General features: G+C 43.1%; 1 protein-coding gene across 1 annotated transcript in view; it reads right to left on the bottom strand.

The window, feature by feature from the left end:
- The window catches only part of MTF1 (metal regulatory transcription factor 1), a 45,011-nt gene that overhangs the window by 14,555 nt on the left and 16,716 nt on the right, over positions 1 to 13,740 (bottom strand). The window contains 5 exon segments of the mRNA XM_006099134.3: positions 1,829 to 1,906; positions 5,151 to 5,287; positions 5,734 to 5,807; positions 8,594 to 8,725; positions 10,189 to 10,427. Of these exon segments, the coding sequence (XP_006099196.1) occupies positions 1,829 to 1,906; positions 5,151 to 5,287; positions 5,734 to 5,807; positions 8,594 to 8,725; positions 10,189 to 10,427 (660 nt within the window).

Raw genomic sequence — 13,740 nt, 5'->3', positions numbered from 1 at the left:
TCTAACATCTGGTTCATCTTGAGGTGGGTCTCCATAGGATTATTTTTCCTCTTGCATAAGGATAAAAGTTTTCTGTTTCTTTTCAGGTTTACTAATTCTGGATTACCCTGTACATTGCAAATAACATGTTATAGAAAGACTCCGGATTCTGTGACACTTGGAAGAGCGTTTGCTTTAATATTCCATCGACTGGGCTGTCCTCCAGCTTCACACTCTTGTCTTCCCTGCAGTGGACAGCAGCTGCAATCTTTGTCCACTTCTTTAGCCTTAGCTGCGCTGTTTAGGGTCTGCCTCACACAGCCATAGTTCAGGGGTTAACTAGAGATCTGGACACAGTTTACACAAAGAACTTGGGGCTCCCCTTTGTGATTCTCTCCTTTCCAGGCTATGCCCCCTCATTTTCTAGGCGCTCTGGTAGCCCTGACCTCTGCCCTCTGGATTATCATGCCAGCAGCACTGAGTGTTTACTGAGTTTTGGCCACCTTGTTTGGTGTCAACCGAGCTGGCCCTGATAAGCCAAAAAGCCTGAAAACCCAGCCAAGTGCCTTTGCTATCTTTCAGGTGGCCCCTTCTTCCAAGTGTTACCTCTGCCTATTTGGGTTGCTCTCTGGTATATAGTTATCTTTTAAAAAATATACGTATTTTTGATTTCAGAGAGGAAGGGAGAGGGAGAGATAGAAATATCAATGATGAGAGGGAATCATTGATCGGCTGCCTCCTGCACTCCCCCTACTGGGGATGGAGCCTGTAACCCAGGCATGTGCCCTGATCAGGAATTAAACCATGACCTCCTGGTTCATAGGTTGACACTCAACCACTGAGCCACACTGGTGGGGCTATCTCGTTTTCTTATCAGAGTTGGTCTGATAAGAGCGACTCTGCCATGACCAGACCCAGGCCTTGGGGTGCTTATATAAAAATGCAGTGCCAGGTGCCACTCCCAGGGACTTGGGGCAAGGTAAGGGAATGGGGAATGCTGGGGTGGCAGCAAGAACCTACACTGGCAGAAGTGCTGCAGATGACTCCACCTTGAGAAATACTTTTTCACAGCATTCCTGAGTCATTTAGTCTCTGTTCCTATTGCACTGATTCCTTCTTATTTATATCATGTATATAACCAGAAACTCTAATCTAAGCTATATTTATTTAGCAAAGAAAAACAACAAAAATTGCACACTAACAACCGGTGCTGGTGACACAGTAAAGCACACTCACGGAGCCACGGGAAAGGAGGGGAAATTCCAAACAGAGTGAACTGGATAGCAGGGTTGTCCTTTAGCAGGGGGCCAAAGAGGAGGTTGCCTTAAAAACCCCAATGTGGGGAGCTCAATGAAAGGAAAAGACTGACTCAGATCAGACCGGCGGGGTTTCAGAAAATCTGGAGACTGGAATTCAGGTTCCCCCTTATAGGGGACTAATTTTAAGCTCCTCAAGGACAAACCACACCTACATTTTTACCACTACAAGCGCAGCACCAGTACACTGCCTGATGGAGTAGGCACCTGATAAATATTTGCTCAATGAATAAAGAAAGAAATATTTGGGGGCCAGGAGGTTATCAAGTGAGTGATCTGGGTCAAAAGGCATTAGGCATCAGAAAGAACAACCTCTCTATGAGAGCTTGTATTAAAAAAAAAGAAATAAAATCAGAAAACCCTAAACCTTAAGTAGTCATTTAGTCTCTGTTCCTATTGCATTGAATAGTAAGTAACTGAACACAGCTACATTTGGAAGACTTCAAAAACTGGTCTCCCTCAATTTCCCCACCAAATTGAGTGCTCAATTCTTGCACTTATTTTTCTAGTACCCATATTACAGGTATACTTACTGTATTGGAATTTTCTCGAAATTCAGAATCTGTGGACAGAAGACTCAAGTCACTCAGACAAAGCGAGTGATTTGCATCCTGTGAAAGAGAAAAAATTCTTATTGAGTACCCCCCAAAAAAATCGGGATTTATAGTAGCGTATCATGTAATAAAATACCTGATTACAATGCCCCAAATGTCTAGATGTAAACCATCTAAACAAGAACTATGTGAATTACTTCACTTTTTAAAATCCTGATATTCTTAGAAGAATCACTTACATTTCTTAAAGATGATTAGTAAAGAGAATTATCTCCCAACTAAGGCTCTAGACCAGTGCTGGTGAACCTTTTGAGCCTGGCGTGTCAGCATTTTGAAAAACCTTAACTCTGGTGCCGTGTCACATATAGAAATTTTTTGATATTTGCAACCATAGTAAAACAAAGATTTATATTTTTGATACTTATTTTATATATTTAAATGCCATTTAACAAAGAAAAATCAACCAAAAAAATGAGTTCGCATGTCACCTCTGACACGCGTGTCATAGGTTCACCATCACTGCTCTAGAATAACAAAAGCCATGGTAATATGAAATTAACAGTATTTGTATAATTAGTCTTATCATTTACAAAGTGATTTCACATAACCTCATTTGCTATTCATATAAAACTTTGAAGTGTTATTTTACATTTCCATTTGAAATGAGAAAATTAATGGGGAGTGGCAGTGAACTGTCCAAAATCACGCAGCTAATTCACAGAACAGAAACCCAGTGCTTCTAACAGAAAGTCCTTCTTCCTTCCATTACTTCACTGTTCCTCAATATGGGCATCTCAGGGGTCCTTCGCTACTGAGGATTGACTATTAAAATACAGCTGCCTAGGCCAACTCTGAACTCTGGGTTTCTAGAATGCCAGTATCAGTCCACATACTTTGTGGTGACCCTGCTTACCTAATGGATTAGATGTTACCATTCATGCATGCATTCAACAAATACTCACTGAGCATCTACTATGTATTAGGCACTGTTCCAGGCCCAGGGATACAATAATGAACAAAAGCAAGTCCCTGCAACTATACAGCTTATATTGTAGCAGGAGTTTAGAGTATGGGGAGGGGACAAGCAAATAAATATATTTGTATATAAGATGATAATAAACGCTAGAGAGCGTAAGGGAATAGGGAATGCTGGGATGGGAGCTGCCCTTTTATTAGAATAGGAAAGGCCTCTTAGATAAGGTGGCATTTGAGCAGATACTGAAGAAAAGAGGGCATAAGTGGGAAAAGTGTTCCAAGCAGAGGATACAGCAAGCACAAAGGCCTGGAGGCAGGCGTAAGCTTCCCTGGTTCAAAGAACCACAGAACAGCATGGCTGAAGCGAGAGGAAGAGATGTAAATTAGGTCAGAGAAGTGACTATGCCAGAGAGGGGGCCTTGTAACACACTGTAAAGATTTTGACTTTAAGCGATACAAGGAACTACTGGAGAGTTCTGAGGAGAGGACAGACATTACCTGCCCATGGTTTAGAGAGATCACTCTCGGTGACATGTAGAAAAGTGTGTGCCAGGGCAGAGTGGGAGTGCCAAGAAGACCACTCAGCAGGTGACTGCAATAATCCAGGCAAAAGAGGAGAGAGGCTTGAATGAGGTACCCAGAAAGGGTGATCAGATTCTAGATATGTTTTCAAGGTAATGCTAATGGGCTTTGCTAGTAAATGTGAAGTATGAGAGAAATAAAACAACTCCAAGATTTCTGGCCCGTGCCAGTAGAGAAATAGGTGCCACTTACTAAGATGGGAAACCTGCAGGAGGAACAGGTTTGTGCATGTCAAGTTGGAGAAGAGCCGATGATATCTGGGTGGAGATGACAAGTGGGAGGTTGAATGGACAAGTCTAGAGTTCAGGAAGAGATCCAGGCTGAATATGAATCTAGGACTCAAAGATGGCATTTAAAGCCTGGGACTGGAGGAGACTCCTTCCACTGGACAGTGCTGAGTGATCCAGAGAAGAGGTCCGAGCACTGTGCACTGAGGCCTCCAATACGTACAGGTGGTCAACAGTTAAACTATCCCTGGATTGCTACCAAAGTTGGAAAACTGATCATGACCTCAAAATGCAGCTTAGCAGACAAAGACTCTCAAATCTTAACATTTGTATCTGGTTTTACAGAAGAAACCAAGGCACAAAGAAGCCATTTGCCTAAGGTCATTCGATTAGTGGCTGAACTTAGATCTGAATTCAGAAAGCTGAGCTCCAGAGCTGCAGTCTTCACAACACATGCAGTTTTGCCTCTTACAACATAGAGATCGGGAACCAGGTTCTGGAATAATAAATCTAATTACAAGCTCTGGATCCTTAGGCAAGTCATTTCTCCTTGCCTCTAGTTTCTTTATCAGTATATGGGGATAACAACAGGACTGACCTCACAGAGCTCATGTGAGATAAAACATAAAAAAGCACTTAGCACAGTAGCTGGCACACAGCAAACAATCAGTAAGTGTTATTATTGCTAATAAAACACAGGGAGAGAGTCTGTTTAAAGGGATCCTCTGTTGTTTAAAAGTTGCAAACCACAGAATTAAAGTATGCTGTCTCTCCCCAAATCAAAATCATATTATATACTTTAAGAACGTCATTATTCAAAAGGGGGTCAGTTTGTTTCTTTAACTTTGAAGTAGTAAGATAATAATAGCACTCACTTTCTAGGTTTAAAAGACATATGGTAAGTACTCAATGCCACATTACCAGCAGGAAAAGGAAATTCACCCTAGGGTCTCTTGGAATGAGCTGGGAGAGGGAAATATGGTGGAGGAACTTGTCAAAGACTAGACAAAATTGCCTAAAACTTTGCAGAGGCTTGTTCTGTGGTTTAGTGCCTTAAACTGGTGATTGTCAAACCTTTTGGTCTGCAGACAATTCAGAAGGGCAAGGGACCCCCCCAGCCTCTTCCTGGTTCTCCAATGACAGATTAATGGATGTGTGAGGTAAAGTATTAATTTGTGTTCCAAACTCAAGTACAGATATACCATTTTATAGATATGCATGGGAAAATACACCCTTTTGGAGCATCTGGCTGGCCCTCTGGAAGCCATTCTAGACCTGGGGTTTCAAGACCTCTTCCACACACAGGAGGGGGAGCTGAATCAAGGGCTGAAGCACCGAGTCTGGTGAGATTTCTGGCTTCTACCACCCCATCCCCAAGACATAGAGCTTGGCCCTGATTTCTTCCCTCTCACTAACAGATACACAGAGATGATGTTTTGACCTTTTATTTTGATACACAAACAATGGTTGCTGTTCTGTGGTGCCCAGTTCAAAGCCAGAGAGAAAACACTGCACACCTCTGATCCGTTGTGAGTTGGAAGTGCATTGTATAAGTGTCCTTTGTTATCGTGACCTTTCATGTGACTTTTGAGACTGTACTGAGTGCTGAATGTTTTCTCACAGCCGTTACTGGGGCAGAAAAAGGGTCGTTCACCTGCAAGAATGACAAGTAGTGTTAATTTGACCATGAAGTCATTTCACTGAGTTAAGACACCTACTATTCCCTAAAAGAGGGAAGTATTCTGATGAGGGTTCAGGTTACCAGCTGTTATACATTAGCTAAATTAAATGTTAACCATCTTAATCCTAAAACTCAGTGTAGAGCAAAGCACTGAGAACAGCCTGCTCCGGGGAAGTTTAAAGAGATTAGTTTCCCCCCAGGTTCTTTTATTGAGTATCCTGGTACTGTTTTCATTTCTTAAGGTTGGATTCCTGAGTCCAACCTTTAGATCCTTTTACCTCTGAAAGAAAGTTAAACATCATAGGTGGAAGGCTAAGCTGATAAGGCTCCCTCCCTCCACAGAGCTCTACAGGTCTCAACAGAAACATAGGTATTTACTGGCTCTCTGAAGATTAAAATGAAAATGAACTTAAACTCACCAGTATGTGTACGGACGTGAGTTTTAAGGTGGTGGCTTGCTGCAAATGCTTTTCCACAGCCATCATGATCACACCTATATACGTGGTTTAAGCAAAAAGAAACAGCAGTCATCAGCTAATAGACCTTTATCTTCACATCTCTCGTAAATACAGACTCAAACTAAAATGTTCAGAACAGCAAGATCAAGTCAACAAAATTGGAGTTAGACATGGGAATGACAAGTCCCTGGAAAAGAAAGGTGACAAATCTGAGATCCGAGGGAGCTGATGGTCCAGGATAAGTATTTCTTGTGCTACAAAAAAGGCACTTATTGAGAGCACTGACAAGAAACGCCTTCTGATGAATTACTTAACAGTATTCTATTGACAATGAGAGCCCATTGGGAAACCTACTGCCAGTGCAGGATTAGAAATACCAACAATGGGCACAGGGGCTCTCAAAGGCATGGAGCCTGAAACATAGCACTGGAATAAAATCATTATCTATAATCTTCAGTTTACATCAGATCTACTTCTTCCTTTACTATCTTGATAACCAAAGCCAGAAGTAATCTTTCCCTCCTGTGGGTTTAGTTTCTTTTATGGCGCCTGTCACTTCTAATCTTGTTTTATCTCCTGTGTACACATTCGTTATCTGTCCCCCTAGACTGGAAACTCTTTGAGGGCAGGGTCCATGCAGTTCTCGACACTGGCGGTAACCCTTGCGCACAGCAGACATTCGATAACTATTTATATGGATGAATGCATTTTCTTGTAAGCCAAATATTTTATTTCTTTAAATAGAAAGCTTCTCTAAAGCATTTTACTTTCTTTTTTTTAAAAAATAATTTTTATTTCTTAAAGTATTACAAAGAGTATTACATATGTCTCCTTTTCCCCCCCCTTGACTCTCCCCGGCCTCCCCTACCCCCTAGTGCAGGGGTGGGCAAACTTTTTGACTCAGGGCCACAATGGGTTCTTAAACTGGACCGGAGGGCCGGAACAAAAGCATGGATGGAGTGTTTGTGTGAACTAATATAAATTCAAAGTAAACATCATTACATAAAAGGGTACGGTCTTTTTTTTTTTTAGTTTTATTCATTTCAAACGGGCCGGATCCGGCCCGAGGGCCGTAGTTTGCCCACGGCTGCCCTAGTGTCTTGTGTCCATTGGTTATTCTTATATGCATGCATATAAGTCCTTCGGTTGAGCTCTTAACCCACCCCCCCGCCCCCAAACCCTCCCCAGGCTTCCCACTGCAGTTTGACAGTCTGTTCAATGCTGCTCTGCCTCTGCATCTATTTTTGTTCATCAGTTTATATTGGTCTTTATTATCCGTTTCAACCTCACCGGGGCCGTCCTGACCTCATCGGGGCCGTTTCAACCTCACAGGGTCGTCCCGACCTCACCGGGGCTGTCCCTACCTCACCGGGGCCGTTTCAACCTCACCGGGGCTGTCTCGACCTCACCAGTGACATCTCAACCTCACCGGGGCCATTCTGACCTCACCGGGGCCGTCCCAACCTCACCGGGGCTGTCCCGACCTCACCGGGGCTGTTTCAACTTCACCGGGGCCGTCCCGACCTCACCAGGGCCGTCCCGACCTAACCGGGGCCGTTTCACCCTCACCGGGGCTGTTTCACCCTCACCGGGGCCGTCCCGATCTCACCGGGGCCATCCCGACCTCACCGGGGCCATCTCGACCTCACCGGGGCATTTTACTTTCTAACTACATAACATCGTCTCAAGTCCTACCTAATATTCAAGAAAAGTTAGCAATATTAACATCGCAAAAAAATGCATATGACTGAACAGAAATCGGAGTCCCCTCAACAGCCCTCGGGGAAAGAGGTGCCTTAAGTGTCACAGCATCTGGAGGGTGACCAAGGAGACTCTAAATACTCCTGCTTTAGAGGGGCTGACTCAGAAAAGCAGCTGTCATTTTAAAATTCAATTACTTTTAACTGCTGTGTAAGAGTTGACTGTCCCTGAAGACTTTTCAATTTCCTGCTATCCTAATGAGGAGATGGGTGATTCAAGAAGGGAAAGCTATGACATGACAATAACAGCAATCTTTCCTGACAAGTCAAAGCCATTGTTTATGTGCAATTTTCATCTCTATTATATTTAGGGGGAATCCTTATGAACTGATTATCTCACTAAAAAGTCACATAATCATCCCTAAGTTGTTTTTGAATTCCTACTGAATGCCCAGAACCATGCTACATGCTATGAACACAGGAGAAAGGTGATACAAGTCTTTCCTTTAAGCTTCAACATTTATACTTCTATTAAATATAAATGTGTATAAATACATAAATTTAAATATATATAGATAAAAATGGATGCTCCTGTTTGTGTACACATGAGAGATGCTGAAGAAACCACTAAGCAAGTAAAAAATAAAACACTTGCACCACTAGCCTAAGTAGTCCTATCCCGTCTTTCCCCTTTTGTCTCTTCCTACTCTTCCCACCGAGTCTCGGGTAAGTATCCCTTCCCCTGTGCCAAAGCACTCGGGGCATCTCAGTCTCAGATGCTGTCTGGCTGCCTGTGGTTCTTTGTTACCAGACTAAATTTCTCAAGAGGAGAACCTGTATCATAGCATTTCTCTAGCACTGATAAAAATCCTACCACGTAAGTGAGTTGCAACAAATGCTTTGCAAAATAAAAGGAAGAATGAGGCAGGAAGCCATCATCCAGAGTGAGGGTGCCCGTGGAATTCATTACCCTCCCTCCCGTGGGCAGTAACTGGGTATAGCCATCCTGGGGAGAGCGAGCACTGCCAAAGGACTAGTGACAGGAAGTTTCTTTCCATAAAAAAGTTGTAGATACCCAGCCGGAACCTGACCAGTGACAAATAGAAAACAGTAAGACCTACCGAAATGGCTTTTCTCCTGTATGGGTTCGAATGTGCTTCCTCAGATCGCTGAGTGTGGTGAAGTACTTGCTGCAGCCTTCCGATTCACAGTTAAACGTTTTCCCTGTGTGAAGCCTCTGATGTGCTTTCAGCCTGTAAGATAGCCCAGAGAAAGGCCCTTTGTCATGATGTATTACAGAGCCTCCCACACAGCTAACAGCCTCCAGGGTCAAGTGCACAAGCCTACGGCAAGTAAGATCTTTTATGAGAGAAGTAATTTCATTTACGGCTAAGTAAATACTGAATACTGATTTAATAAAAAATAATACATACTGGAAATAAAATAATAACTTTGGGAGAATGGGCTTTGGGGAAGGGCCAAGTGTGATGGAGATGGCGGCAGGGGAGAGGGGAGGAAATAGAGCTTAATCCTTAACTTCCATAGTAGGAAGTCAATATCCTAAAGTGGAAAAATCAAGAAGGAGCAATATGAGCCAAATATTTAAAAGCATGGAAGTAAATATAAAAATATTAATATAGCCCTAACCGGTTTGGCTCAGCGGATAGAGCGTCGGCCTGGGGACTGAAGGGTCCCAGGTTCGATTCCTGTCAAGGGCATGTACCTTGGTTGCGGGCATATCCCCAGTAGGGGGCGTGCAGGAGGCAGCTGATCGATGTTTCTCTCTCATCGATGTTTCTAACTCTCTATCCCTCTCCCCTCCTCTCTGTAAAAAATCAATAAAATATATTTTATAAAAAAGATATAATCACATAAAAAATATATATTTAAAAAAATATTAAGCTAAAAGAGTAGAAAGTGGTTGTTGTGAAGGGGGAGAAATGGGAAGGTACATCTTTTGTAACGAACCTATTAGAGCTATCTACTCTGTAAACATTGAGAATGTATAACCTTGATAAGATTAAAAATGTTTTTTTTAATTGCTTAAAGTATTACAAAGAGTATTACATATGTTTCCTTTTTTAAAAAACATGTTTTTAAAATAGTAAAAAAGGATTAAGTGCATCAGAATTCTATATTCCAAAATGTTTTGCTCAACGAGAAGTATATAGCATAGTGGTATGAGCGTGACTCTGGAGCCTGGGACTCAAATCCTGGTCCCACCTCCTATGAGACCCTGAGCCAGTTACCTTGCTGGGCTTCCATTTACTTATTAGTGCTGTGAGGATTAGCACTCAGAACAGTGCCCTGCACACAGTGGGCGCCTTAGAAATGTTAGCTCTGGTTATGTGTGTTATTTTACACTCAATGTTGAAGACTAGTAAGTCTCCTGATACCAAAGGTGGAAAAGGGAAAAGGCTAACAAGAGGACCACTCCCCATTTCTCAGGAAAGTACGCTTCCTCAACGTGAGAGAGGAATGAAAATGACAGAAGCCTTAGTACCAAGGTTCTGAGCCAGGGGAGATAGCACTCTATGCCAAATACTCAAATCCCCAGGTCAGGATGGCACTACAGGAGAAATAAAATCTAAACACAAATGTACCATCACTTTCAGGCAACCTTTAAACCCCGGAAAGGGAACTCTGCTGTGCGAGGAGAGCTGTGCAATGGTGACAGCGAGGGCAGAGCTGGCGGCGCAGCGGGAGGAAAGCTGACCTGTACAGCGTGTTGAACGCCTTCTCACAGCCCTGCACGTCGCACTCAAATGGCTTCTCCTTCGTGTGCACTCGCACGTGGATCCTGAGGCTGTAGGAGGTGAGGAAGGCCTTGCCGCAGCCCTCCTGGTTACAGACAAAGGTGTACTCTCCTCGGTGAGTCTTCTGGTGGGTGCGCAGGTTGCCTGCTGTGCTGTAGGTGCGGGGACAGCCCTCAAAGGTGCACTGGTACCGCTTTACCTGGCAGACAGAGGACACCTCAGCAACAGGACAAAAGAGCTGCCCAGGCTCTAGCTGCCCCCTGAGCTTGGCTCCCAGGAGATGTGGATGACACAGAAACACAGAAAATAGCCTCTAACAACAAAGCGGGGCTATCTTCCTGTTGATCAAATCACTCCTGGACAAAAAACAATGAGTAACGGGGAACAGATAGCTTGTAGAGAGGTGACTATTCTAAGTGAATATAAGAAGGATGTTGCAGACTTTACTATACATCTACCCTCTAAAGGTGGGCATACACTCTTACAGTTACCCATATTCAAATTTGGTCCTAGCCGGTTTGGCTCAGTAGATAGAGCGTCAGCTCGCAGACTGAAGGGTCCTGGGCCACATGCAAATACAAATATTGTATTTGTTCCCGTTTTGTTTTTTTACTTCAAAATAAGATATGTGCAGTGTGCATAGGAATTTGTTCATAGTGTTTTTTTAAACTATAGTCCGGCCCTCCAACGGTCTGAGGGACAGTGAACTGGCCCCCTGTTTAAAAAGTTTGAGGACCCCTGAGATAGAGCGTCAGCTCGCAGATGGAAGGGTCCTGGGTTTGATTCGGGTCAAGGGCATGTACCTTGGCTGCAGGCTCTATCCCCAGCCCTGGTCTGAGCGCATTCAGGAAGCAACCAATCCATGTGTCTCTCTCACTTTGATGTTTCTCTCTCTCTGTCTCTCTCCCTCCCTTCCACTCTCTAAAAATCAATAGAAAATTGCCCTCGGATGAGGATTAACAAAACAAAACAAAAAACAAAATTTTACTTCAGTTTAAGTCAAACATCCTGTCCTATGGCACTATATCTTGATTGGAACTGACCAATGTTAAATTGAGTCTAAAACATCCTAAAATTTACATATTCAGTCATATGCATATTAGCAGGTACATACTAGCATAGTTTCCACTGAATATTTTCAAGTCTACAAAATGAAAACAATGTATCATGAATTTCTCAGAGCCTGACATTTATCAAACTGCTAGACTCTGGATTTCCTTTTACCACCAAACTCTTTGAAAGAGTAGTTTTCCCTTATGCCTTCTTCACTTCCCTCAATGCCCGTGTATTTCTTGCTACCTGGCAAGCTGGCTTCGCTGTTATGAAAATACTGTCTTGAATTCCTGGTGGCCAAACTCTTTATCCCTCCCCACTTCCCTTCATTTGCAAAAAGATCTCAAGGCTGATGCCCTCTCCTGAAAATTTGTCCTATATCACACAGTAGTTCCTTGGGGCTCTCTTTATCATCTCTTAGCCACTCCTTTCCTTTAACCTCTAAACGTAGGTTTATTCCCAAACTGCCCCACCTCTACACTGGTGCAGAGGAAGCAGCATTCGACTTGGCCGGAGAAGACTGAATTCTGGCACTTATGTTAAGACTTTGAGCACCTCATTTCACTTCTCTGAGTTTCAGGTCCTTATTTCTAAAGTACGAATATTAATGCCTGCCCTGACTGTCTCACAGTGCTTTTCTTTGAGTGGAACAGAAGATGATAAAACATTTGTGAAAATACTCTGTAAATTCTCCGATGCTGTACCTCTCAGGGTGCTAGTACTGTCTACTCTTCAGCTTTAGCAAAATCTTCTTCCTTTAACCCTTCCTCCAAAGCCTCCGTTTATAGTAGTGTTACTAACGACACTGGTGTTACTCATTCAGCAGTTACTGAACTACTATGTCCCAACCAACAAGCTAGTTATCACACATAAGAAAAAGCAAGACCAAAATCTCTGCCTTTAAGAAATGCCCATTTTAAGGAGGCAGACGTGCACAAATTATTATACACCAGGCTGAGCCTAACAACAGACACACGGTGCTTGGGAGCATAAAAAAGGGAAAACTAACCCCTCTCAGAAAGACTGGAAATCAGTGAGGCTCAGAGACCAAGGTACTCTGAACTGAGGGTGTCTTTTTGCTTGCCTGTTAAAGTCTATTTTTTAAGGAACAAAGTGAAAAGGCCTTCCTCAGACAAACCGGGAAGAAGGACATTCCAGAAAGAGGTAACTAACACCTTGGGAACTGCATGGAGAAATGAATGCGTTTTTTGGTTCAGGGAACCACAAAAACTCTTATATTATGCGAAAGACTGGAAGGAGAAGACTCTAGAAAAAAAAAAAAGGCAAAGCCTCCTCAGTTAAGCTATGGAGTAGAGAAATAGGACAACGGGGAGCCATTAACAGGTTTTAACGAAGACAGCGAGACACCCAGATCTGGGGTTTAGGAGAACATTCTGGTGTTCTGTGGAGGATAGACTGGAGTAGAAGGGAAAGATTAGGAGAAGAGGACAACAGTTCTGTAGAGAGATGACAAGAATCTGAACTAGGGAAGTAACAGGGGACAATGTGAGAGATGAATTCTAGAGACATTAAAGGGGGGAAATGACAGCCTCTAGGCAGTGATGGCGAACCTTTTGAGCTCGGCGTGTCAGCATTTTGAAAAACCCTAACTTAACTCTGGTGCTGTGTCACATATAGAAATTTTTTTATATTTGCAACCATAGTAAAACAAAGACTTATATTTTTGATATTTATCTTATATATTTAAATGCCATTTAACAAAGAAAAATCAACCAAAAAAATGAGTTCGCATGTCACCTCTGACACGCATGTCACAGGTTCGCCATCACTGCTCTAGTGACAACTGGGTGCTGAGGAGTCTAAGGGGTCAGGGAGAGGTAAAGTCAAGATCAAAGGCCTGGATGACTAAAGAGATGGTCACACCACCAACTTGGGGCAGGATGGGGGCTGGATGGGGGCTGGGGGAGAGGTGAGGAGTTGGGGTTGAGGCACTGCTATGACTTCCAGACGGAAATGTCTAGTAGCCAGTCAGACATACAAGCTGGAAGCTAAGAAACAGGTCTGTGCAGGAGTCTGGTACACAGATAGTAGCCTACTTGACCGGCAAACTCCAGCAGGCTCAGATCCAGCCCCTGCGGCTCCTCACTGTATGACCTTGGGGAAATCACTTGAACTTACTGAGCTCACTTTCCTTAGTTATAACATGGAGGAAACAAAATCTATCTTTCTAGTGTTGTAAGGATTAGGTATAATTTGCAAAAGCATTTAAATATAGTGACTGCCATACAGTAGGTACTCAATAAAATAATAGCTCTTATAAGAGGAAAAAGGCTAGACCATGAAAGTCACCAATGTTTAAGGTAATGGTACAAGGAAAGAAGCCATTGAAGGGTGAGCGGGCGGAAGGGCTGGGAAAATAGGAAGAGAAGCAAAGGAGAGCAACGTCACAGAAGACAAAAGAAAAGGGGTCTCTAAGAAAAAAAGACATGAGGGGGAGG

Source organism: Myotis lucifugus, unplaced genomic scaffold, assembly GCF_000147115.1.
Source record: "Myotis lucifugus unplaced genomic scaffold, Myoluc2.0 scaffold_260, whole genome shotgun sequence".
NCBI classification, from domain to species: Eukaryota; Metazoa; Chordata; class Mammalia; order Chiroptera; family Vespertilionidae; genus Myotis; species Myotis lucifugus.
This window is presented reverse-complemented; position numbering and strand designations above follow the sequence as displayed.